Source organism: Cygnus atratus, chromosome 5, assembly GCF_013377495.2.
Source record: "Cygnus atratus isolate AKBS03 ecotype Queensland, Australia chromosome 5, CAtr_DNAZoo_HiC_assembly, whole genome shotgun sequence".
Taxonomy (NCBI): Eukaryota; Metazoa; Chordata; class Aves; order Anseriformes; family Anatidae; genus Cygnus; species Cygnus atratus.
In genome coordinates, this window is record NC_066366.1 from 48,617,700 (window position 1) to 48,643,531 (window position 25,832).

Consider the following 25,832-nt stretch of genomic DNA (forward strand, 5'->3'; position numbering starts at 1 on the left):
CCCTTTTCTTCTTGAAGGAAAAAGCCTGAGGTGGCTCTGGCAGCTCTACCCCTTCCACTTCTCCCTCCCACAGAAACCTCTCCCGGCAGCTCCCGCCACCTCACACCACACAGCCTCCTCCTTCAGGAGGATCTCCTGATCACGCTCTAACACAACCAACTTCTCTCCCACATTAGCTTTGACATAGAAACACCCATTTATCCCACCAAGAAAGCAAAGAGCACCAGCACCTCTAACACAGGCAGGCCTTGCTCTCCCTCCCTCCTGCTGGATTTTCTTACCTGATGGTGCACGATGGCGGCACTCCGGCCTGGGAGCCACTGAGTCTATCAAAGAATAGTTGAAAACAGTGAATTACTTGAGTGGAATGCAAAACAAATGCACATGCCACAGCAGGACAGTCTCCTGTAACATAACTTCCATTCATGCACTCAGGAAGGCCTGAGTGCCGCAGCACCATGTGCTTCAACAAGTAGCCAAAGGTGGCTTTAATGCTGAAGATCGGTTGTTCTGTTCTAACATCTGTACTTAAACTCATCCCATACTTGAAATGTACTATAGAAGTATTTTTATTTCTATTAAAAAATATGTATTTTTATTTGAACTCACTGGAACTGAGGAAGTAAATAACTGTAAATAATTCAGAAAGTCACAATTAAGGTTTATGCAGTTACATAAGTATTTATAGCAAATTGCTTCTACTAATAACTGACAACTCACAGATCAATTCTTCAGCAGTCCAGCCTGTCAGGCAATCAAGTGCATGCCTCCAAAATGGAACCGAAACCAGGAAGAAACACGAGTCTTTTGCCTTCAGTGATCTGGCTGAGTATCAAAGTTGAGAGCGAATTTCTGGAAAAGGAATTTCAGTTGACCAAGAACACTCAGTAGTTCAAAAAATTGCTGTATAACACATCATTTTAACGTTGTTGCTAAACTGTGGTCTGATTTAAATAGCAGAAAAGGCAGAAAGTTCCTTTTGCCATTCTCTTTCATGTTCAAAGATGAGTAATTTCTCACTTTTGTAAGGCTTTCTGAGAGTTAAGCATGAGGCAGTTTGCACAAATACAAACTTGGTCAAAAGGGAAGCATGCTTAGCACTGTCTGAAGTGGTCAGAGAAGCTTAAAAATCTAATAGTCTGATTCTACAGCCACTTAATTTGCATGATTAGTCTGACTAAAGTCTTCAATAAGAAGGCTTTAACCAAAGATTTCTGATATGCCTTTTGTGGCAGCATTGTAAAAACAAATGCAACTCTGCTGCACAGAGATATGAATCAATGCCGAGGCTTACACAAACCTACTGCAAACAGTTCTCCATCCAACATCATGAATCTCATATATTTTCCAAGAAAAAAGAACGTACAACAACCCGTTTTATTTTAATCTTTATTATAAACAATTTTGTAGTTTCCAGAATGGGATTACTACACACTAGATAACAAAAACATCCTTAGCTGAATCAGTTTTAGCTTTTACTAGATTAAATCAGAACCAGCAAAACAAATATTATTGGGGAGAGGAGGAGGGAGGATTTAGTCTATTCCAAGAAAAACAGCTTTACAAACATGAAATAGAATTAAAGATATGCATCTGATCATATATACATAAGCAACTGATGACACCCTGGTCAGAAACATACACGGAAGTTCTCTGCACATAAATAGATTTTTTAAAGTATATTTCTTTCACATGTATACAAAATTATTTTGCTTTCTATACTGAGCAAAGTTCTTGGAGACACAGCAGGGATTTCTAAGAGACTGAATCCCACTATCACTTAGTGTATGGGCTGTCATGCACACAGATGTAATAATACAATTTACACAGCATCCCTATACAATACTTGAGCTCCTTATATACATACTTACAAGTCACTTTTGTACATGAGATGCCACCTTTACAATTGAAATGACATCTCCCCTGAAAAGGCTGCATTAGTTCCAGTGTGTGTATAAAAGATAAAACAAGTTTCAAAAGGCAGCACCACTTGGCTTTCAGAGTCAAAAATTCACTGAGCTGCAGCTATATAGGGAAGGCAGTGGGGTGGTAACATTGACCCTTCTCTCTGTCTTTTGACAGTCCCAGTGGGGAAGGTTAAGATATGACCCTTGAATTCTATGCATCACCGATGTGGCTGTGGCAAGAAGAACTGATTTTAACAGATCCATGGCTAAAGCCACACACTTTTGATCTTCAGCTTTCCTATTAAGCTACTTAAGCCAAGTGTCTGGTTATGTCTTCTGGGGAGAAGTTTGGCTTTTATATGACCTTTTCACTATGGTTTAAGTTATTTATCAATAGCAGAGCTGGTTTCAGCACATACACATGACCTGTGAAACTCTTCTTTAATGCAGGTAGAAGGGTTGCATGATGCAACAATGACAGAGGACCCTGCTAAGCTTCTCCTGGAGTGGGGAATGCTCAGGACCTGTGAGAATCAGGCTCCAAGCTTGCTGTGGGATTAGGTCAGGCTTCCACTTTGTTTCAGGCACAACAGTGTCAAAAGAAGGGCTGGGGTTTTGCTCCTTGTTTGTCTTAATCATATTTTGTCCAACTAGAAAACAGTACCCAGAGAACATTCAAAACAGCATGCAGGTAGCGCCTTTTAAGACCTGGCACAGTGTCAAGACAAATGCTACCCAGTATCAGCAATGCCAAACACTATTATCTGCATCCATGGGTTACACACAGCCATACTCATACCAAACCGTCTGCTGATCCCCCTGGGGGTCTGGAGACCCAGGAGTGCTGTTGGAGCTGCTTCCTCTCATGGGCTCCTCCACAGCCACACAGCTGCCTTCTGGTAGCTTACCCTGGCACTTGGTAAATAGGGCATCACTCTGGCCTTGCCCTAGGGAAGTATTTCCCTCAGTGCTGCTGGAAACAGCTCTGACAGAGGCCACTGTGGCCACCTCCCCAGTACGAGGGGCTGGCTTAGGTTTGACTTTAGAGGGAGTGTGCGGTGTGGGTGAGTAGTGTTGCGCAGGGCTCACTCGCTCCTGTTGCATGTTCAGATTGCTGGTGGAAGCAGTGGGTGAGGCAGAAAACTGATGGAAGGAGAGTGGCCTCTCATCTTTTGGTGGGGCCAGGGAAAGGCGCCTTGCATCAAGCTGCCGACAACGAGAATCAACACCTTGCAAGGAACCTGCCACCTTTGCAGACTGGGGCCTCTCTCTTAAGGTCGCCTGGGAGCTTGCTGGCACAGAAGCTCTACAAGTCTGACTGACAGCATCCTTGCCCCCACGCAGGTCTGCTGCTGATTTCTGAGGGCTCTCCTGCCTGTATGTCTCTGGGCCGGTGGCTCTGAGGAGGTCTGCAGAGGCTAAGCTGAACGCCCTGCTCAGTGATGTACTCCTCCTGCTCACAGCTCCAGGCTGCTGCGGCTGTGCCATTTGCCGCATGCCACTCGCGGGTTGGTGCTGTGGTGTGTGAGGAAGCTTAAGGGACCCCTGGGAGCATGCCTGAGGCTCGGGTTCGACTTGTCTGAGGTTTGGCTTCATGTAATTTCCAGGCTTAGTCGTTCTTCCTTCTTCACTGGCAATGGCCATCTTTACAGTTGGAGAAGTATGACTAGTGGGCATCTTAGCAGCCTCCTTTCTGGACGGTTGAACCAGCAGGTTCCCAGTAGCTGAAGGCTCATTTGCTTTCTTAAAATAATCACTCAGCAAATCATCTCTGTTATTGGAGGTATCCTGGTGTGAAAAAACATGCACATGCTACATTAATGACAACACGTCTTGAGCAAAGAATCATGCACAGCTTTTCATTCAGACAATCTTCCTTCCCACTTATTTCAAGAGACTCAAATAAAACCATGGATTTCATATTTAAGTGTGGAACGGAAGATACAAATGCATACAATGGATATAAATTCAAATCAAGGAGTAACATGCTCATCATAATTAATTGTGACAGCCCTGTTTGCCAGATTAATTGTCATAAACTTAGAAAATTTCACCCCACTAGTAACCTGGGCAGCAGCTCTTTTGACACCAGCCACTATCACTGTAACATCACTGTCATATGAATGACAGCAGCCGTTGGTATCAGCAGATATCAAAGATGGTCTGTCATTTTTCCAGAATACAGTTACTCTGGATAACACACTACCGTAATATCAGGGATATAAAAAGAAAAAAAAATACCTTGGGGAGATACTCTAGCATTACAAGAAAGTTTCATAGCTTCTCCATTGATTTCCGTCACCTCTCCCAGTCAATATATTATATATGCTAAAAGCTGCATGTACAACATAATGAAATGTACCAAAAAATCATTATAGTAATTGAGAAATGATTGCTTGCCCACAATTAGCTTGCAAATTTCAAGTCAGACAATTAACCTGGCAGTAAAAGAAAATGTATATTGAATATTTCATTGGGATAGTCCATGCAAATCAAAAAGGTGATGTTTGATCAGCTGCCACTGGACTATTAGTAGGAGGCATGCTCAGAACAGTTAAAGGACATGCTCTTCATGAAAAATGCACTGAAACAAGCTCATGAAACATATTTCTTTTCTCTAGGGAGCATGTTAAAGCTTAATATATTCACTTCATTAAAGTGCCAACCATTTCTTCCAGTTACAGAACGTATTTGCTAGAAGTGAACACTATCAATAGCGATAGTAGTTCAAATGCAGCTGGAAAATTTCTATGCTCAACTAAATGTTACAACGTTAAGGTTATTTTTACCTCACTTTAAACTGCTGTTATGCACATTAAATTAACATCACAGAATTACTTGTTCTTCAAAAACAAGCGTGTTTATGTACAAGCACTGGAAATACTTTATGAGCAAGTAATGCAAGTGATCTCACAAACTTAGTCTTTTAAGTAACAGCTGAGAGTTACAATACGCTTCTATAGGTATTAATATGCTAGCAAAAGCTGTGGGTAAGTTGAAAGCTGTTGCCTTCATAGCAAGAACAACGGATACCCTGGGGATATACAGTGAAGTGGATCTCCTATTTCCCCTGCCTGTTCTGTGCCTCATGCTGTCGGGACATGAATGACTGAGGACCGATACGAATGACTGCGAAGGTTCCTGACGGAGGGGAGGACATAGGGAGTAGCAAGAGGGATACAGTGCATCAGCTTCTAACAGAAATTGGTGCAATGAAATCATTTCACTCTCATCTAAACTGCGTCGACGCTGAAAAGGAACAAGGATGACAGAAAGAATGAAAACGGAGACATGGTCAGGTAGTTAGACAAAAAAAATCAAATCAAATTTTAAACACGTCTAAAAGCTATGAAATTTATTTGGATAACTAGTGAATAGGAAGCATATTTAAGTAATGCTCTGAAACTTCAGGGACTATAATTTACTGATGTTATAAAACAGTACAGCTCTGCTGATTTCAATGCTGTTACCAAGGTATTAATTGAACAGAAATACCCGTTCACTTACGCTATCAGGGAATTGTTCTTGAGATATTAACATGCTTGATACTGCACCACTTCACTACTGTACAGCATGTCTAAGCAGTACAAGACAAATGCCATCTAGAAACCAAGTATTTCATTTCTGACCAAGCATTCAGAGCGTGGCATTTTCTTGCAGTCACAGAACCAAGAGAACAGTGCCAGTCAGCACACAAAGCATGGTGAAAGCACTGGAAACTTCCTTCAGAAAGAAAACACTCTCAAATGCAACGATGGTATTTTCAGCTTAGGAAATGGTTTTAATAACTGCATATTTTGCATTTCTGGTGAAAACTACTTTTAGGTTTCATATGTAATTACGGATTTAGCAGCTGAAAATCACACAGAAAACTCATCCTTTTACAAATAAGAATAGCTGGAGTTCAGAATCGGTGCTATAATATGAAAGCTTAAAAGTTTGTTTTTAAAAAGTCCCAGCAGTCCAATATATACTACTTGCAGTGAGTTATTTGCATGACCTGCCACAGCCATTGCATCAAAATAAATCAGCAAACACTGTGCAAAAGTTAATCTTGGCTTAGTTGTTTTAACAGGTTCATTCTTCAAATTGTCAGCTTGCAAGATTCGATACCTCTCTGCAAGTTCCACACATACAAAGATCTTCTTGTATTTCCTGGTGTTCCTAAACCCTCACGCCCCTGCATGCATCAGTTTTGAGCAGTTTTGCAGCACCTCAGAAGGACTACTTACACTTGGTGGGGATAGCCTGCTGCTCTCTTCCAGGAACTCTTCCAAGGTTACCATCTCACTGCCAGGTGAGGCAGACCGTTGCCTGCCTGTGTAAGACTGAGATGGAGCACTCTTCTGAGGTACATCATGAGAGAGCAAACCATTCCTGTGGAAGGAGGACTCATGCCTGTTGCTAGGGCCTAAGACAGCAGAAGCAGAGTGATAGGGATAGTTGTCTCGGAGCAAGGCTGGTGCCTCTCTGCTTGGCACCATATCTTCACTGCTGAGGCTCTCAGTTCTACCATGGATATGATCTAAGGAACCTGAGAAAAATCATAAATATCACTGAAGTCACCATTTTCCCCTCATTTCAGTAGAGTTACTGAAGTAGGAACTTTGTGATCTAGGGACACTTCCCAACAGCCAGCATTGTCTTCTCCCACGGAACTCAAGGCAGTCAAAACTCTGAAAAATCAGCACTAGTAAATGTCTTACAGTATATTCTTTGAGCCCCTATGTTAAACAAGTACAACTACTTGAACTTGGCAGTGGGATAGCAAAACGATTTTTCCAAAATGTTAGATCTCATTTACCCTTCAAGGACTCAGAATTTTATCAAGTCTGAGTGCACCGATTACTTACATAAGCTGTGTTCAGAGTAAGAAGAGCAGAGACCTGTTGTTGTAAAAAGAATTTAAAGAGTGGCCTGTTACTTCCCACAATATGATGCCAGTCAGACTAAAGCAAAACTAGACTGCCTGCCTTAAACAACCATCCCTTGCCAGAATCAGTCTTAGAAAAATACTTGTTGCCAGAATTGTTTTGATTCCCAAGACAGCCATGTCCAGATTCAGCTTCATGTCCAGATTCAATCATTACAATTTCAAAACAACAGTCTTCAAATTCAATTGGAAGGAAAACAGCATTTTGCATACAATTTCATGTAATTTCACTTCCTGTTTGTTAGAACTCAGCTGTAAAAGCTTTACCTTTCAAATTGAGTGGTGAACTACTGCTGGAAGCATTTCGACTGCTCTCTAGACTGTTTGGCCTGGATACTGAAAAACACGAAACCAGCATTTAACAAACAGATCTGAAGTTCTGTTGATTTTCTAAAAAAGTTGGCTGCAGTCTGCCTTCTGAAAATAGGACCCGTGCAACTAAGTCACTTGGAAAACATTAACATCATAATATACAGAGGATGATGGTCTGGACACAGTAGAAATCATTCTCCTTTGTCAAGTCAAGTTGTTCAGGATCACCTATTTTTTTCTCACTTTTATCTTTTGCACAAAGAAATATGCTTTTACAGCAACTGTAAACACAGTAACATAGATAATAAATAAGTTCATGTGGTCAAAGTAACATAGATAACAAGTAAGTTAATGTAGTAAGTTGCCTGTCTCCTTCTCAGTTTGTTTCTTTGGAAGGAGCTGGTAACCAGGCTGCAAATGCAAATCTTTAAGCAGACAGTGCTGCTGCTGCACCTCTGTTCTCACCATGCGCTCCCCTTTTCCCCAGTACTATTTTTTTTTTGATGCACTTGCTTAAGAAAGGAATTAAACATTGTTCAGAAAAATCAGCAGCAAAACTGTAAGACATGCATTAAAGAGTCTGTTACTGGGGCTAGTCAATTTGTCTCAATGTCAGCATTATTTTTGAAAATTTATTCTGGGAAAACATCCATTACAAGCTTCTCAAGAGAAAAATAAAAGTATTTAGACCCACATTCCCCAAATGGTTTTACATTACTACACCTCATCCTATAAGGTTTATTTAACTAAAACATTCCAGGACAACTCACATGGATGCAATAAAACACGTCTTAATGTAGAGGTTTAGAGCATTTGTGTATGCTACAAGCTTACCATGCTGTCTGGTGCTTGCAAACTCTACCTCAGGGGACTGTTCACATAGATTATCTTCTGAATTATAGCCTAAAAAGAACATAAAATTTAGAAGGCAATATTGAACACAAGAAGGTCATTCCTTCAGGTCAGTTTCCAATGGATTCAGCAGTGTAAAAGACTGAAAGACTGAAGTGATCAAGGGGGTTTTATAGAGCCAGCACTGGAAGAGCAGCCACCCTCCAACCACTGCTATGAGTCACTGGGCAGGGAACCGTGGGACAGCTGACTAACATCCAAATGTCAAGTTAATGGCATTAAAAGAGCAAGAAAACCCTGTATCTGATCACCGTTACACAGATAAAGCAGGAATGAAAATATGTGGGCTCTGTTTTTGTACTTGAATGCCATAAAAGCCATGTTTCACCCAGGTAGGGACTAAAAAGTAGCCTGACTTACACAAAGAGCTGGTAGATCAAATGCACTACACACCTTTCGGTCTGCTCTGGAGCCTGGAGATGGGAGTGGAAGTGTGCAAGTGAATAGCAGAGGTCGAGTAAGTCCTGGGACCCAGCTCCACACAGCCGTGTTTTGTCGCAGAGTCTGCTGAGATTTCAACATTATCATTGCTGCCTCCATGATGGGAATTCCTCTTTTGCTTTAGGTCCACCAACACTGAGGGGGAGAGAGGTAAATGAATACGAGACTATGAAGACTAGCACTAGGAGATTTGTATTTATCTGCCCATATAAACATGACAAGCAGGCACAAAAAACACACAACAGAGGCGCTAGCTTTGCAAGCTTTTCCATAAACACTTCAGTATTGAACAGGAAATTTCTGCCACCAGTTTTTCGATCATGTGTGCTCTCTGTAAAGTGTGGGAGTGACAAGGGCTGCTTAGTGCCAGTGGGAGGGTTGATATTATACATGCAACAGTTACTGTGAAACGAGGAAGAAAAGGAGCAAAGACATGAATGCAGAAAAAATAACTGAGGTGTGAAATTCCCATCATATTATTCCTCACAGGTGCATTTTATAAGCACTTACTTCAGTAATAAAATGAGGAAAGAGTGACAGAAGGCACACTCTTGTTCAAAGAGAAAAAATGTTGATTTGGAAATTAACTATCATGATTCACACGCTAAGATAATTGCTTTCAGGTTTAGTTTTTGCTGTGGCAAGAGCTCAGTCTCTTCAAGGTTAAAACTCTGCTGCTCTTACGATGCTCTGCTACAGTGCCTGTTAGGTGGAATTCACAGCATCGTAACATGAAAGCAACAAAAAACTAACTACTAGAATATTATTTAATTCAGAAAGCTGAAGACATCATTCCTAGTGATGAGGTGGGTTACTTCGATAATTGTAACGCTTTAAGACACCCATATAATAGAACGAACTGTAAGGAATTTACTATAGGAAACAGCTTTACTGAGATGCAAGATTCTAGTTTCCGATATATTTCTAATGAGTACATACTTAACTAATACTAATTGAACGCCGAAAACACAGCAGAGCGCAGTGGTCAAAAATAAAAACTTGCAGAGACAACAGACAATTAGTTCAAAGCACAGACTAACAGCATAGCTGTATTAGAGAAAAACAGACCAAGTTACTGTCAGATGATTCCTGGAAGCTTACTTCTGAAACGATGTTGTACCCCACAGTCTGTGTGGGCTCCCTAGCACAGGGCCTGCACTTTCTCTCAGAATTGGAGTTGATGGCACTTCTATGGGGCAATTACTGGGTAAAGTTTGGCAGTGAAAATCTGCATTTCTAATTGACTTTGAAGATGCACTTAACACCTTCCATAAATGCCAGAATTATTAATTGCCCTGGAGACAAACACACTCTTACAAACCCCAAAACGGGCAGCAACAGGCTTCTCTGCCAGTGCCCTTGGTTGTTCCACTTCTTGGAGTGAGAATGGAGATGAGACGGATCCTTCAGCTTCTGTGCTGAGCTCTCCCATGAGCACGTTGCCTGGGATGCACACACTTCTAACACAGAGCAGGGACTGAAGCCGCAAGTTCACTTCAGAAGCCACCAAGTAGTGACTACCAGGCAGTAAGAATTCTAGGCAACAGATCCATGATGAAGGCTATTCCCAATCTCAAGAGAACAAACCTACTTGTCTCTTCCAAAAAATCTTTCAAGACTGAAGCAGCAGAAACCTTAACTTTATGCTCAATCCAAGATGAATTTCATAGCCGGACTTATAAAAACTCTCTAAATAGCAGGTTAGGATGCAAACAACAAGAGATGTTACAGGGAATAATTTTCCCAATAGCTTTTACTCTACGTTTAAAGATATGTTATTTAGAAGACAATGATGTTTTAAAAATTGCCATTTTTAGCATTTAGTTGCACAGAATATTGGAAAAATCTCCAGGATTTGAAATTGCTTATATGTTAGGTCTGCATTGTAGTAGGACTGTAACACTGTAGAAAGCATAGCAACAGCAGATCAGTTCAACACTTCAACTGGACATGCTGCAAGTATGTGATTGCAAGGAAATATGGAAGCGCAGAGCAATTTCACTTACTTATAACATGCACCACAGCCATTATACATACGCCAACTGTATGCCATGAGGTCCCCTAAAATTGTGCTGCATTGAAGAAATGATCCACAGTGTACAATAGTGATTCATCTTCTACAGGATAATTTAAGTCCATGTTCACTAATCTGTGCTTGTATTTAGAGTACTGTAAAGGCATGCTGAGTGTTTCTATTAAGGTGTGTGTTCTTTTAAGGCACGGAGGATTTTTTTCTTTTAAAATATTTGTCAGAAGTAGATGAAAATAAATACTAAAGAAAAGGTGTTAGAAATCTCCCAATTCCGAGAAAGAAAGAGGTTCATTAGGAGAAGATGGGATGTCGGAAGAAGACCAGAACCGGAGCCGATCAGAGAGAGACTGATGATTCGGTGGAGATTTAGGAGACTTTTCTTTATCCTTGCTTTTGCTTCTGAAAAAGGCAATCTTTTTGCGCTGCGCAGCTAAATTGTTATCACCCAGGTATCCCAAAAAGAAGAAGAAAAAAAAAGTGAAAAAACCCTTGTGAATAAAGCTTAATAAAGATTAGATACTACACAGCAAATAAAAAATGAACTAGGCTACGCAGACTAACACATTTACGGGACTCAGATTAACATGTAATTAGTCATAGTTAATCTGACTCGCCTTAATGCATAGATTAACAAATATGCATAAAATATAAGCAACTCCACTAAGAAATAACTGTTAGATCACACAGAATGTTTTATTTAAAAGAGAAAATCAAATAAGTCTATGTGCTACTTGGTGATTACATACATTCAAATTTCCTAGACGTTTTCTAAGCTTTAGTACTGATGGTCGTCATCTCAACATAAGCATGTTTCACATAAAATCAAGATGAATGAAAACCCAGAGACTTTGTTATCTCTGGCACTTGGTGAGGGACTTGTTTTGTGGAAACCCAAGTCCAAATTCCCAGGTGGAACTTTAGATGCACAATAAACACTTCTAACATCTCCTGGAACCTCATGGATGATTTGGGACATGCATTAATTGAAGTGAATCAAAGATCTTGAAGAATTAGTACGGAGAAAAGGAAACAAAAAACCCAAACCTCAATCAAACAGACACTTGGAGTAGTTTGTAACAGCAACTCTATCCTCCTCAGCTGCTCCGCTTCTGTCTCCCCCACTTCCCAGTGGGAATAGAGAAATTACTACTTAAGGATGAAGTTCAAAACCGATTCTTGAAAAGTACCCTTGGAACCCTTTTATTCCAAGTCAAAACACTGTACCATCTTCCAAAACAATACGAGATTACAATAAATTAGCATTTTCTAAGTTATTTCTTTTGCATGTGCGCCATCTCCTGGCAGTGGCTGTAAGACCAGCTTTTATCTGCTGGAGGAACAAATTGCAGTAAGCTATAAAATTGCACGGACCAACTTTAAACTGCGTTTTTGCAAAGCCCCCGTGAATCAAGTATTTCCATCAGCTTCCTCAGTAAATTGTAATACATTCAAGCAAACTATGAAACTATCTATGTACAAAAGCTAAAAGGGAAAGAAGTAGGTAAAACAAACAAATCATATTAGTTTACTTAAAAAAAACTAGATAGAATTATATGATGTATCATAGAGATATCAACATATCCTGTACCTTAAATCAAAACCATACTGTTCAGCTCATGAATTTGGGCTGGGCATTGTTTACCTTTATTTGAAGAACCCGCAGGGTTCTCTCTCTCTTCCATAGAGTTTGACCCTTGAGAGGTATTATCCTGAGACTCCTGTTGATGTTTCAGTCTTTGGGAGGCAGTTGGAGAGTTTACTGTCTCTGGGGATTCAGAATGCCATGGAGGACTCTCTGCTGCTGGTTTCAGCCGCTCCCTTCCAGTCTCCTTCTTTGGCTTGATTAGTTTGACTAAGGCTCTGGCTCCAATCCAGTGGTTTTTCCTAATGAAGCAGGTTTTGTGAGTGAGATTCAAAAACACTACATGAAATACACTAAGAAGAAGTTTACAGCTGTGCTAAAGCCATCTTGCTATATTCTTACTTTTAACTGGTTGGGAAGCCGCAACGTGAATTCCACAGAAGCTTCTGATCTGATTCTCTCTCAAAGTCAAAATAATTTTATAGAAGTATTTCTTGAGCATGAATTTTTTTGAGAAAAAACAACTATTCCCTCTGCTAGAAACCTAAATTACACATATGGACCCATACAAGACATTTCAACTGTGTGAAAAGGTCTACTACAAGAACAGACTGAGACGTGAAGTAATAAAAACTGCTTTAAGGACAAATTCTTGCTCTTGCTAAGGGTATCGAATCCATTTATGGTGGAATTATGGCTCTTTTTTGTTTTATTGTTGTTAATATATATGTGTGTTTTCTCTCTGATGGACTGCTTATACTCTGTGAAACAGCAGCTCTTAAAGGTCCTACTGCTGCTTAGTCACTATATAGGGTCCCTGCATTTTTCTGGGATGTTAATCCAGCCTTGGTGATAAAGCAGTTTCAAAACACCTGTAAGAGACTGTTTTGTAACAGACAGCAAGACTGTCCCCTAGTGGGAGTTTTAAAAAGCATGATGGATTATTGCTTATGAAGATCTCGTATCTTACACCCTCCATGAATTCAGAGCCGGTGGCAGCAACCTACGATATTCTAAGGCTTTAGCAAGAACTTCCAATTCCTACTTGACCACCAGCTCAAGAATCATTTTAGCACTGGGAATGAATGACCTATCAACACTGAAGCTTCTCAGTCTCTCCTGTAGTCCCTTCTACTACAAACCCACAAGTGATATACCCCATCTGTACATCTGCGCACAGTATTTCACCTAACAGTTTCATATGCCATAGTTCCTGGAAAGATGGACTCTCATATTTTTCTGTTGGGATCATTTTCTGAATTGAGAGCACAGAAACTGATACCTTCTGATATGCTCAAGCCTTTGCTTCTTTTAGTTACGGGCTTAAATCAAGTCCATCACTGAGCTTTGGATCTACTTAGGTTAACTACTGTGCTGCAATGCAGATTTAAAACAAAACAATCCCAAAGAAGAAATTTCACCTTCCTAAAAAGAGAAAGGATGAGTCTTAATCTCTTAGGACATGTGCCAGTTCAAATCACTGTGGTCAGCCTACTAGCGACAATAGGATGTACAGCAGGGCAAAGTGACTCTTTTCCAACTAATACCACTTCAGATTCCAGTATTAAAATGCAGGACCACAGGTAATGCACTGTGCTCTCTATTAAAACGACCTAAAGCATGGCTGCAGCTTCTGGGAATGGTTTGTGGAATGAGAGTGAAGAGAGAAGTGGAGCTGACACTGTTTGTCCTTAATTAAGATGAAATTTCAATTATCTCCCACTATGGAGAGCCCTTTCTCATCCTCACAAAATCAATAGCAGAACTGAAACCAAATGGGACTTACTTTTTTGGAGCAGGATCATAAAACTTGTACTGATCCATTATTTTCTCTTCAAGTTTTTCCTTGTGTCTCTTTAAGGCATTTAATTTATCACTGTGAGGAAAAAAAACACATTCTGAATCATCTGGATGAAATTCAGCACAAACAAAAATCTGAAGACCAAGAGCAGCAAAAGACCAATGAGACTGAAATACCTTCCTGTCACATAAGCTTCAGAATGCTATTGATCTCATTTCACTATTTAGAGAGGGTAAATGCAAAAGCCTATCATATTTGCTGCTGAGTCAGTGACTTTTGTGCAATAAGCACGACAGTTGAAAAAATAACAGTAGATTTTCTAATATATTCTAATACGACTACATTTCTGCTGCAATTCAGCTATTTTCCAAGTTCTTCAGAACCATTTGAGAAACACCAATGGGTCTAGCATTCCACCTTCTACAGCTGTTTTCCACATGGGTTCATCTATATTATTTGAAACGAGCTTTGCTTGTACAGGTGTCTCCTAAACATCCTTTTGTGGTAAGGCAATGCAAAGAAATTTTGTAGTCCCTCCCCATCACATCTATCTTGTCCTAAAGGTCCCCTTTTCTAGATATATATCAAGTAGACCGATCATCCCCCTGGTTGTCCTTCTTCTACTGATAGATGATTAGTATTCTATTTGTCTAAAAGACTTCTTCAGGCTTCACAATTCTCTTTTCTTACATGTACTGTTTCTGTTCTTCATGATATTGCTCCTTGTTCTCCATGTTCTGCTCCAGTAACATCTGATTCTGCTGGCTCAGCATCTGAATCTGACTCAGAAGATGATGGTTCTCTTCTTCCAGATTTCCCTTTAGACGTGACAGCAGCTATTAAACAAGACAAACAGATGAATCTCTTCTCTGCAGTTGGCTTCCCTGAAGGTGCACCGCAATTAAGCTAACACAAATAACATAGCAACCTAGGATATAAATTCATAAACTTTAAAGTATATGAGGGTGCCATTATAAACACATAGCTTGATTTCCTATATATCATTTACCAAGAACTTCACATACTGGATGGTAGCACTCTAACAGAAATCCAGCAGCTGGAGTACCTATAGCTACTCACCTCACAGTGGTTATCCAGCTTGGTCAGAGAGATATCCATGGCCTGGTGCTGTTCTTTCAGCTCATCATAGCGAGCCTGCCAACGATTCAGCTCTAGCTGAGCGTTGTTCAAGGAAGTTTTCAGCTCTTTAGTGTGTGAATGCAGCCCTTCATACTCTGCCTTTAGTTGGCTGTGCAAGAAATTCACCCTAAACATGAAAAAGCCAGCAGACTTATGAAGAACACTTCATACAAAGTACCTCACATTCAAAGACTACACTGTAAGTGTGCAGCTGTCACTGAATCAGACACTGAGTTCCAAAGACTCCTAAAAACATTTTTACTCTGAGCATGTAATGAGATTTTATTAAAAAGTTGTAAAAGCATTATAAAATATTTTAAAACTGCAATAGAATTAAGAGAAGATAGGTTAAAATAGATGAAAAATAAATCTGCTATTTCCTTGATGTGTAAGAAACACATCATGCATTTCTGAGGCATGGTGCATTTAAAAGCATTTTGATACAAAGGCAGCTCTATTTGGCACAAATAAAGAATAGTAACAGATTTCTTTTCTTGGTACATGAAATATGAGCATTAATGTCTTATATGAGCATAAATATGACACTGTAATGTTGTAAATGAGACTACGGCATTCCTTTACACTTTTTGGTAAATCTAAAAACGTCTACTAATCATGAAGGCATAAAATTATAAATATAGATAAATTAAAATGGTTAAGTTCTGTATCTGCTGACAGACCAGCTAAGCCTTCCAGCTTTGCAAATAACATTTTGCAACATCTTTCCTTGTTTCTAGAGAAACTGGGTTGAAAACAGGAAGCTCAAGGAAAACATGTTTGCAGAGCTCAGCAGCATTCAAAGGTACAGTGTAACTGGGACAGCATATGAAACCTTTGTGACTGAACTGAACGTGTGATTTTTAAATGTGATTCAATCTGGCACTGTTTGAACTTGATACGACCTTGACCCCTTACGTGTACCAAACTTTTTCTCAAAATGCCTTTGTAGTATCAAAAATGTCTCTGAACCAGTTGTAACAGCTAGAGCCAAGTAGGAATGTGTGTGTGAGGGTACATTTTAATGTTGTATTTTGTAAATTTGGGTGCTACCTCAATAAGGGGTTTTGGCATGAGTTAACAGTTACCCAGCGATCATATGAATCACTAAGCCCATTTTTAATAACAAAAATTAAATCTCTTTCAAATATTAACAAATAGCAGCTTTCTCTTGGCAGCAGAGTATAAACAGCTACATTAACTCCTAGAACTAAAGCATATTGTGTAAAAGACATGATACAGTTTGTCTTGCGAGGAAAAAAATGGGTAGGGACCATTTCACACAACTCTAGATATTACTGAGAGTTTTGTGTATTTGTAGTTCTACTTAAAGACAGGTGTTGGAAATACTTCGTTACAGAAACACCTGTGAATGGGACCACAAGTGGAAGTGTATTTTAAATAAGCAAAAGGCCCAGGATCAGTTCATACGTGAAGCATCAGTTAACAGTTGTTAATCTAAAACAAGTTAAAGAAAAATTAACAATATAGAAATGAGGAAACTTTAACAGACACATTAATGGAGGTATTCTGGAGCTACAGTTAACACAGAAAAACAATGGTGTATTTTGCATAACTGACTTTTCAATTATATATAAAAGGATTTAGTGAGGGAGCCATACCTGTCCAACTCCTCCCTCAGCTTCTGATTTTCCCCAGTGGTTATTGCATTTGATCTCCTCTCTTGTTGCAGAACCTCTCTCTCGTTTTTTAGGACTATTTCCAACTCTTCCAATTCTGCCTTGTGTTTCATTAAACTGTTGTATCTACAAAAGAGAAATAGCATAATCTCTGCTCTCTTCTACACATTTTTCTTCCTCTAGTTTAAGATTTCTTTATAGGTGATACCACAAACATCAGAAAACATTTTTTCCTGTCTGCTTAGTTTTGTACAAATTTGTGTGGTTAAAGATTTACCAAGAGTGAAGAAATCCACGGTATGCATGGAAACTCAGCTTAGTCTACATGTCTATGGGGAGGCTCTTGGAAAAAAAAAATTAAACAAATCAAAATGCAGTTGTCAGAACCTTATTAATTTCCAGGCCCTGACCATTTGGTAAAAAGCATTTGAGTTTCCAGAAACTTCACCATTAAACTGGAATCCCATTCACAAATAATTGTCAGTGACAGGTTTCAAAACCATGACTGAAAAGCAGAAAGCATCAGCCAAAAAGCAAGAAGAAAACAGGGAAATGAATAACTTAATGCATGCTGGGTTATATGAATAGGTACTAGCATACTGCATAGGTATTCATCTCCTGCGTACTCCAGACATGGTGAGGACATATCAGCAAGAGGTGACAGCGAAATACCTTCAGGCAGGGGTTAAGCTACCTGCTTGAGTGGCTCTACGTGTTCACTTTTGAGAAATCCAAGAGCAAGACTGCTGATCATGTCCAGGCCACCACTCACAGGGCCTCCACTGTTATCCAGGTTCAAACAATTTATATAAAAATCCTTGAGAACAGGAAGGTGTGCATGGAGAGGGCAGATGCCTTCAACTATGTCTTGAACTTCCATCTCTGGACTACTAAACTAACTGAACTGTGGAACAGCTCCCCTGACGTGGCATAGCACAGATCAGGTGCGCTCAGCCTCCCTGGAGCTGCTACGCTGCCTGCATTCAGAAAACACTGCACAGAATGAGGTGGATTGAGATCACTTTATAAAAGAGCAATCTCTTCCCAGGTTTTTTTCCTGTGGTGGCCTCTGTAGGTTCTGTGCCCACGTGCACGCACAAGCAAAAACCACTGGAGACACTGGTGCAGCGGAGTTAAACTCACCAGCACATTATTCTGTGAGAATAAGGGGACATTGCCCTGAAATACTCCTAACAGAAACACCTGCACTGGTCACAGAGAAGCATCATTTTGGGCAATTTTAAAACAGCATCTGGGTGGAAGACACAGTAATGCCTGAACAAGCTAGAGTAAACAAGCAGCATCTGCACTTGTCCAGTCAGCCACTGCTGACATCTCAGCAGAGATGAATGCAGAGCATGGCTGCTCTGCAGCCACTAGAACTTAAAACCAAAAACAAAAGCAGCAGACAGCACCAAATACACTGACTCCTGCCAACTTGTTTTTCTTTCAGGCTACCATTCCCTTCATCCCAGGGTCAGATTACAGCCTGTCCCAAATTCCAGCCCATTGAAGGGCCACACAGAAAAGTACCTGTCTCCCAGACAAAAGCTGCTTTTTACTATTCATTCCCAGTGGCAGCAGTGGAGTTTAATTAACCTTATTTTTTTGTTCTTCCTTCATTCAGCTCCAGGATATTTCAAATTCAATGTCTGTACAACAAATGGAAGAACCTGAATCCAAGAAGGATTTAAGAAACTGTGTGCCAATCCAGAGTCTGAGAAGACAAAATCCACTATCTCTTGGCAGATTACTGTGGTTGCCTCTGTAGAAACTGTGTTGTGAATTCTTTTGCCATTTCCCTCTGATAGGGCTACTCTGTTCATTTTTATTCAAGCAGTCTGTTTTTAACGAGGGCTACTTAGCAGGAAGCAGTATACTGGTCCAGTTTTACCAGCTTGGCCCACGTCTACATGTTGCCTTTGAGCATGAGAGCTACTGAGGTAGACCACAGCTGCTTCCCTAAATGCTAGGGACAGGTAAGAAACATGAGCCTGTCTGCAAAAATGCAAGTGATTCTACATCTCTGGAGCCCTAATGAAATCCCCAAGCAAAATGTATCTGCATTCTGGATTCATTATGGAGTGTTTGAGCAGGATTTGTGCCACCTGACAAGCTTTATTACCAGGAAAGGTACACCAGCCTGTAGGCTATTCAACACTCACGCTCCCGCCATTTCTTTAAGCATCAGTCCCAGGCACATGGGAAGAAGGTTTGTTAAAACATTTTCTTATAAGAAAATGCACTTTGGCTCTGACACAGTCCATTCCTGGACTTGAGAAATAATATTCCTCTTTGCTCCTTTTGGTTTTTACTCTTTCAGCTGCTTTGTTAGCAAAAAAAGCGGTTAGTGGGTGTTTGAGACTGAGGAAACTTCTTTAAAAAAAAGCTCAGCTATGATAAAAAAAACAAGTAGCAAGGGGAACCCATAAATATAATTACCAGCCAGCGCTGGTAACATAACCCTGCAATACGTAACCTTGCACAGCAGGAATTCTGTTTTTCCAGTGAGATGAATTTTTCCAGTATCTCTGTAGGATTACAGAGCTCTCCAGAGTAAGCCACAAAGAAATGCTCAAGCATCTGCCAATCAACTGTAGTTAGTAAGTTATTACCTTCCCTTAGTAATGTGCAATATGTAAAGCAATCTGCAAAAATGCAGGCAAAAGAGTCCAGCCTTTCTATGCTCGCTGAGACAGTCGGCCAAACACTGCAGTCAAGAAACTGCTATTAATGGTAAACGGTCCTAACGTACTAACTCTCTTCTCCTTTCTAAGTCAAACCCACGTATCTGTGGTTTGCTGGGCTAGGACAGGCCATTTCACACAACCCATTACTAAATCCACACTGCAGGGCTAGCATTATGCAGATACAGCCGAGGGAGTTTTAATCAAGTTTGCTCAGGTGCAGAAAATATTCTGACTGTGGTTAGAATGCATCAGCACAACCTACACTAACCTCACGGACATTAGCCTACACAGAGTTGGGAGTCCAAAAGCTAACTGCCACTGCTTTTTTTTGACATGAGCTGCAGTCCCAGGTCTGTGCAGGAGTGCAATTCTGCCTTAAGTAACAGAACTATGATTACAAGCTGTCACCAACCAAGGAAAACTAGTATCTTGGGGATGGGACAAGCAAAACCTCAGAGAACTTCAGTCTCAGACACTGCAAAAACAAACTTCTTAGCTGCACTGCACTAGGAAAATTTAACAGGTGGTGCATTCTAGCTGAAGGTTAAATGTGAGAGGTTTCATCTTAGCAATTAAATGCTCCAGTGTGGCAGCCAAAAGCAGTTTTCTCACAGCTGTTTTTCTAACTTCCTCCCCTCTGTCCCTTTCAGCCAGCTGAACTGCATATAGCACACTATTAAAAAAAAAAAAAAAAAGGGAAGAAGAAGAAAAAAAGAAGTGGCTTGTCTCTTCTTCCTGACAGCCAAATGGAGACATGTAGACACAGCCTGTCCTTGGACAAATCACCTTGACAAGTGTCTTTTCAGACTGACCTGCTGAGGAGGACACTGCACTCTTAAAACTGTCAAAATCAACCTGCTTTGATTACACAAAAGGTCACCATCTGCTCCCCTGGGACATCTCTCACTGACAGTCACATCTCAGTAACAAAGTCCAAACTCTTAATGTTTAGAATGGTGATCTGACCACTTATCACTACAGATAACCTGTTTTTAGAAAACTGCTTTTTCCTTAGGTCGGAGCTGTCTTATAGTTGGTACTCATCGATAAAAGGAAGAATCAGGCAAACTGCCTCTACACACCACAACGTGATAATCTGATAATCTTAAGCAACGCCTGCATCAAAGAGATCCATTAATCAGCCTGAGAGACTTGGTAAGCAGCAACAGGGTCTGTGTAATCACTTACAGCTCATTTAGTTGACAGCCAAGCAGCTGTCCTGTCACATAGCCCTGGTGGACACTTTAACCACAATAGGTTCACTTCTATACTTTATCAAAAATCTATTGCACATTATAGTGCCTGCTCCTTTGTGTTTGAGAAAGAAAAGCTTAGCACCAGGTTTTAGTCCACCCTCAAGGATCACCACTGACTTGCTATGAACCCAACTTGTGGTCTTGCACAGAAACTGAATCTCAATACAGATATTTTGAGGAAGGCCACTGATTTTTTTATTATTATTTTTTGAAATTTTTAAGGTAGAGTGGCATTCATGTTGTGGTACAGTATTTATATTGTTCAATCCATGAACAACTGTCAGAAAATGACAGTAACTAGTGACTAAAATAATAAACAGAATTGTCTGATTTCACAATTCAACTGAAGGGCCTGAAGGAAAAACTTTAGACTGTAAAAACAAGAAAGAAAAAAAATAATACACCACTCTCTCAGAACTAGCCCAATACAGCTTCCATCAGAGAGCCTCCTTTGTCATGAGGTTGAACGCACACACTATCCTCAATGATTTATACTGTTTGCCAAGAAACTTGTACTTAGGTAATTACCGAGCTGACTTACAGACCTCACTGTATGACTACAAAAGATATCTCCTGGTAGAACAGGAAAACTCTTTTTAAAGGCTGTATGTTATTATAACGTAGACCCTTAAACGTAGTAAAGGGATTTAAGTTACTTCTTACTAAGTATCCCCAAGACCCAACCACATTCACTAAGTATCATCATTCATCTGTGGTCTGCTGCCTTCAAACCTACAGCTTTTCAAGTATTTTCATCTAATCTCCTAATGGTAGCAAGAATAAGACAACACTTTTTCAAAGGAACAACTTACTCTAATAAAACAGTAGTTTCTGTTTATAATTAGAGACCAACACGTAAGACTAAGATCGTAACACAGGCACATTCCAGCTACACAACTGCACTGAACAGTGAGCATACCTCTCCCCCAGACCTTTGTGTTCCAGATCCAGGTTTTTGTGCAATGTTTTCAGACAGCTGTGCTGGTTTATCAACATTTCATATTCTGTGGACTGCCGTTCATGCAATGAAGCAAGGTGTTCATGGTCTTGAAGCAATGATTCATATTCAGCTTTGAGCTGCTCCTTCTGTTTCAGCAGATTTTCATTCTCATTCTCCTTGGCTGTCTGCTGATTTTGGAGTAAAGTATTCTGGGCCATCAGCGAAGCACTCTGGGAGCTGAGGGTTGAATTTTCTACCTAAAGTTTCTCAAATAAAAAGCAAGCGTTACTTACACCTACTGGTACATGCAACAGACATGTATAGTAGCACATTATACCTGCATACAGTTAATCAAGAATACATCCGTTGTTTTCTAGAGTTAAGACATTTATGGATGCTTGGGCATTATTTCAATATTGCTGGTAGTATACACCATAGTGTGTGTGTCTGTGTGTATAAATGTGTGTGTGTATATATATATATATATATATATACACACACATAGTATGCAACGTTAGCAGCAGTCTGATATATAACAAGGTAACTTTCTAACTGGAACAACACTGTTATACTAGCAGAAGAACTTGAGACTGAAGACCCAGATGAACTGGAATACATGCATCTTAACTGTATCTCTAACAATAAGGTACAAAAGCTTAAGTTACTCCACATTTATGCACCAGTAATGAAATGTAATTTCACCCAAACTCAACAAAATCAACTGCACCATTGTGTATGGGGGCAGCACTTCTAACAGGGCTGATTTCAGTAGATAGGTGGGTGCACTGATTTTGTATGTTGCTTGTACACTTCAGTTGCAAGTGAGAACTAAGTAAAGACCAAGCACTCAGAACATGAAAGTTGAAAGCTTAAAGAAAAAAGGGAAATCCACATAATAAAAACATGAGAGCTAATCCAAAGCAGTCCTTTAAAACTGTTCTCCTTCTCAAACTACATTTTTTTTAATTCCAAAATTAGAAGTAATATTTAAGAATATCTGCTTTCAACTGGCAACTTCTATATTTTGTCTGAAAGTCTGAAACTTGTGATCAGCACCCATTCCTACAATGCCTCTTTGGATCTGACTTGTGTTCTCTTTCCATTTCTTCCAAGCTCTTTATAGATATGGCATTAACAGAATAAACAGCATATATCTTATTTTAGTGCAGCTTCTGAAATAACATCTGGATTTTGCTGCATCATTAACTGATTTTAAGAATTGCTCTCAAAATAACAACATTTTTAATAAATATAAGTCCACATAGTAGCTATAGACTCAGTTTCCCTCCTAGCTTGGAGAAATTTAGATCTCAATTTAAGCTCTACCTTATGGACCTCATCTTTACATTACTACATTAGCCTACCAATATAAACATTTTCTTGTCAGCTATTATATTCTCCACGCTACTAGAATGCAATCCAGTCTCCTGGAAGAGAAGTACAAGGTTGTCCTGACCTGGAGTTTGGCTGTCTGCGTCTGCAAGGCAGTATTGTGTTCCTGAAGGAAGATATTTTGCTTCTGTAGTGTCAGGATCTGATTGTTGAAGGAGACATTCTGTGTTTCCAAATGCTTCAGCTGTTCTTTAAGCAACTGCTTTTCAGTATGCAGAGCTGCATTCTGAAAGAGAGATTGGGATTTGAAGGGGATAACAGGAAGAATTGAAATGGCTGTCCTGATCATTTATAGTCCTATCAAAGACGAGAATTAGTGACGATCATTCTGCAATAAATATAAAAAAGCAAACTCTTCCTAGCATTAAATGAAGACAGGACAGATGATACACCCAGGATTTGTCCAAGTGGAGATATTATACAAGACATTAAAGTCCCACGTAGCCCTGAGAGATACCAGAGGAATTTGGTAGACTTAGGTGCTCCAGAAAACACCACCAGATTCCTGTAAACTCAAAAAGCCAGGTCCCAACAACCCACTTATGGTCACAAGGGAAGTCTGAGGGATAACAGGAAATAGAAGGCTTACTTACATTCCTTTCCAGTTCAATTGCCCTGTCTTTCAGTTTCAGCAGCTCCATGGTAGCTTCTCGGTGTCCTGTTTCCAATTTCTCATTCATCTGGTGGTTGGGAATGAGTTTCTCTGTAGAATACCTTAGTGAATTCTGAGTATGCTGCCCATCCTGTTGAGTCTGCTTAAGTGCATCAAAGTCCTTCTTCACCTGCATAAGCCAACGAGGAACAATCTTCACTACTGATTCAACAGTGGGATTTTACATTAATAAATATAGGATGTGCAGTTCTTTTTCACTGTAGGCACTTAAAGGGATTCAAGAACTGTTCCCCTCACTTCACAACAGGGAAGCTGAGACACAGACAGGAGGAGAAATCCATTTCTGCTGGCTTCCAGTCAGGTGCCTTTGGACTCAAGCTCACTGTCACCTAACAAACAGGCTGGTTTTAGGTAGCAAGTTTAAAGCACAGTTTAATGAAAGCATAGGCTGAGGAACATAAGGCAGAAAAACAACACTATGGCAACAAAGAAAAAACATGGAGAAACAGATCTGCAGGTGGTCCTTACCTTGAATAATTCTGTCATAGACCCCAGCCCAGTAGTTTTGCTGAAATTGGTGCCATTATACTGAATGGGACAAGAGAAAGCAGGCAGGCCAAAAAGGTTTTTTAGGAAGTGTGCGTATGTGGTGGGGGAAAAACGTACAGACAACTTGTTCTTGCTCAGTCATGAAACGCATGTGAATATGCAGAACCACTCTTACCATATTTAGATCATTCTGTAACTGCTGGTTCAAGTTCAGAGAGTCTTTCACTTGAGCTTCCAGCATTGCAATCTTTTCCTCTTTCACAGCTAGTGTTGTTTTTAGTGCTGATTCAGTTTTGCTCTCCAGAATCTTGTATTTTCTGAAAGACATGAGAATAGCTTTCCAATACCTACCACCGTGAAATGAGCCACCATCTATATAGGAGATTTTGCCTTCATCCATTCCAAATACCATCATATGTTACATTGCAAGTATTTGCTTCAGGAACATGATTTCCCCTAATGCTGCAGATCTCTGCTGATACATTACAGCTAGGAAAGCTGCTTTAGGAAAACCCAATCAATTTGAATAGGGGTTATAACCAACAGGGACCTATAGAAATACCTAAGAGCTACATAACTTAGGAATATATTTTTTTCTGTTTTTCCCTTAATTACACTGTAGAAATTTCTTCTCATGTCTCTTTTGTACATTTTGGACGAGGAGAAAAATCAGCAATAGGCCCTAAAGACTCCTGCAAAATAGGTATGTTTCTCTAACTAGCTCTTACCCAAGAGGCCTGTACACACGTGTCATTGGAGTTTCTTTGTTCATGGCCCTAGGATTTGCGATCAATAATTTCTTAGGCAACATCTATGTTTATATTAACAGGTGGTTGGATCACCAATTACTCGAAGTCACGACGCACACCAACTAACGGACAGTTAGAATCATAGAATTGTTAGGGGTGGAAAAGACCTCCAAGATCATCTGGTCCAACCATCACCCTACTACCAATGTCACCCACTAAACCATGTCCCTAAGCACCAGGTCCAAACTTTCCTTAAACAACCCCAGGAACGGTGACTCCACCACTTCCCTGGGCAACCCGTTCCAATGCCTGACTACTCTTAGACACTATTCTTACTTGTAAAGAGAATAACAGGAGGAATCTACACAGTGGATTGCTAGAATAGCTACCCAGCTGCTCTGCAAGGGTACTGTGATAATACTGGCTAGCATGGAGAGAGAATGACATTTCTTCCTTCCTACCAAGAAAAAAAAAGCAGTATACTGCCAAGCTTGCTACAGAAAAATATGCTTTATGTCCAAACTTAGTAAGGGTAACTGAAGTGAGACAGATGAGAATTGAATCAAAAGGCAAAGGGCTTAAGAGTTTGGCTGAGGAAAAGCCTGCAGAGTCAAAAGAATGACAAGAAGAGCTCAGTTTCCTCACGTGTCATCATTGCCATTGTCATCTTGTAGCAGCAGCTCTTTGCTCAATCCTATCTTCTCCAGCTCCTGGCTCAGTTTGTCCAGCTCACTAGACAACTGTTGACTCTTCAGCTTCTCCAGAACCAAATCCTGTAACAGGACTAAATGATTAGTTGCTCTGCAAAGGATAGTGATAATTATCCAGCACAACAGATTTTTTTATAGGATACTAAAAAAGTCATTGGATAAAATCCTAGTCCCAAGAAGGTCAGTTAATATTCTTCATCAGTGCCAGCTGAAGGCTGGATTAAACTCATTGCTTC

The 25,832-nt window shown here is 40.1% G+C and overlaps 1 protein-coding gene across 6 annotated transcripts in view; it reads right to left on the reverse strand.

Annotated features, from left to right (window-relative positions):
- Positions 1 to 1,372: 1,372 nt before the first annotated feature.
- CCDC88C (coiled-coil domain containing 88C) overlaps positions 1,373 to 25,832 on the reverse strand; it is a 91,753-nt gene continuing 67,293 nt past the window's right edge. For 3 of the 6 annotated variants that reach the window (XM_035540158.1, XM_050710722.1, XM_050710723.1), the window contains 16 exons: positions 25,532 to 25,659; positions 24,313 to 24,454; positions 23,569 to 23,757; positions 23,040 to 23,201; positions 21,563 to 21,840; positions 16,680 to 16,823; positions 15,001 to 15,187; positions 14,611 to 14,756; positions 13,906 to 13,995; positions 12,180 to 12,421; positions 8,458 to 8,640; positions 7,987 to 8,055; positions 7,108 to 7,176; positions 6,140 to 6,441; positions 4,941 to 5,156; positions 1,373 to 3,695 (listed from right to left, as the gene is read on the reverse strand). In XM_035540158.1, the coding sequence (XP_035396051.1) occupies positions 2,685 to 3,695; positions 4,941 to 5,156; positions 6,140 to 6,441; positions 7,108 to 7,176; positions 7,987 to 8,055; positions 8,458 to 8,640; positions 12,180 to 12,421; positions 13,906 to 13,995; positions 14,611 to 14,756; positions 15,001 to 15,187; positions 16,680 to 16,823; positions 21,563 to 21,840; positions 23,040 to 23,201; positions 23,569 to 23,757; positions 24,313 to 24,454; positions 25,532 to 25,659 (3,558 nt within the window). In that variant the 3' untranslated portion in view covers positions 1,373 to 2,684. The remainder of the gene's footprint in view (positions 3,696 to 4,940; positions 5,157 to 6,139; positions 6,442 to 7,107; positions 7,177 to 7,986; positions 8,056 to 8,457; positions 8,641 to 12,179; positions 12,422 to 13,905; positions 13,996 to 14,610; positions 14,757 to 15,000; positions 15,188 to 16,679; positions 16,824 to 21,562; positions 21,841 to 23,039; positions 23,202 to 23,568; positions 23,758 to 24,312; positions 24,455 to 25,531; positions 25,660 to 25,832) is intronic. The other 3 variants (XM_035540159.2, XM_035540162.2, XM_035540160.2) reach the window with 3 other exon arrangements.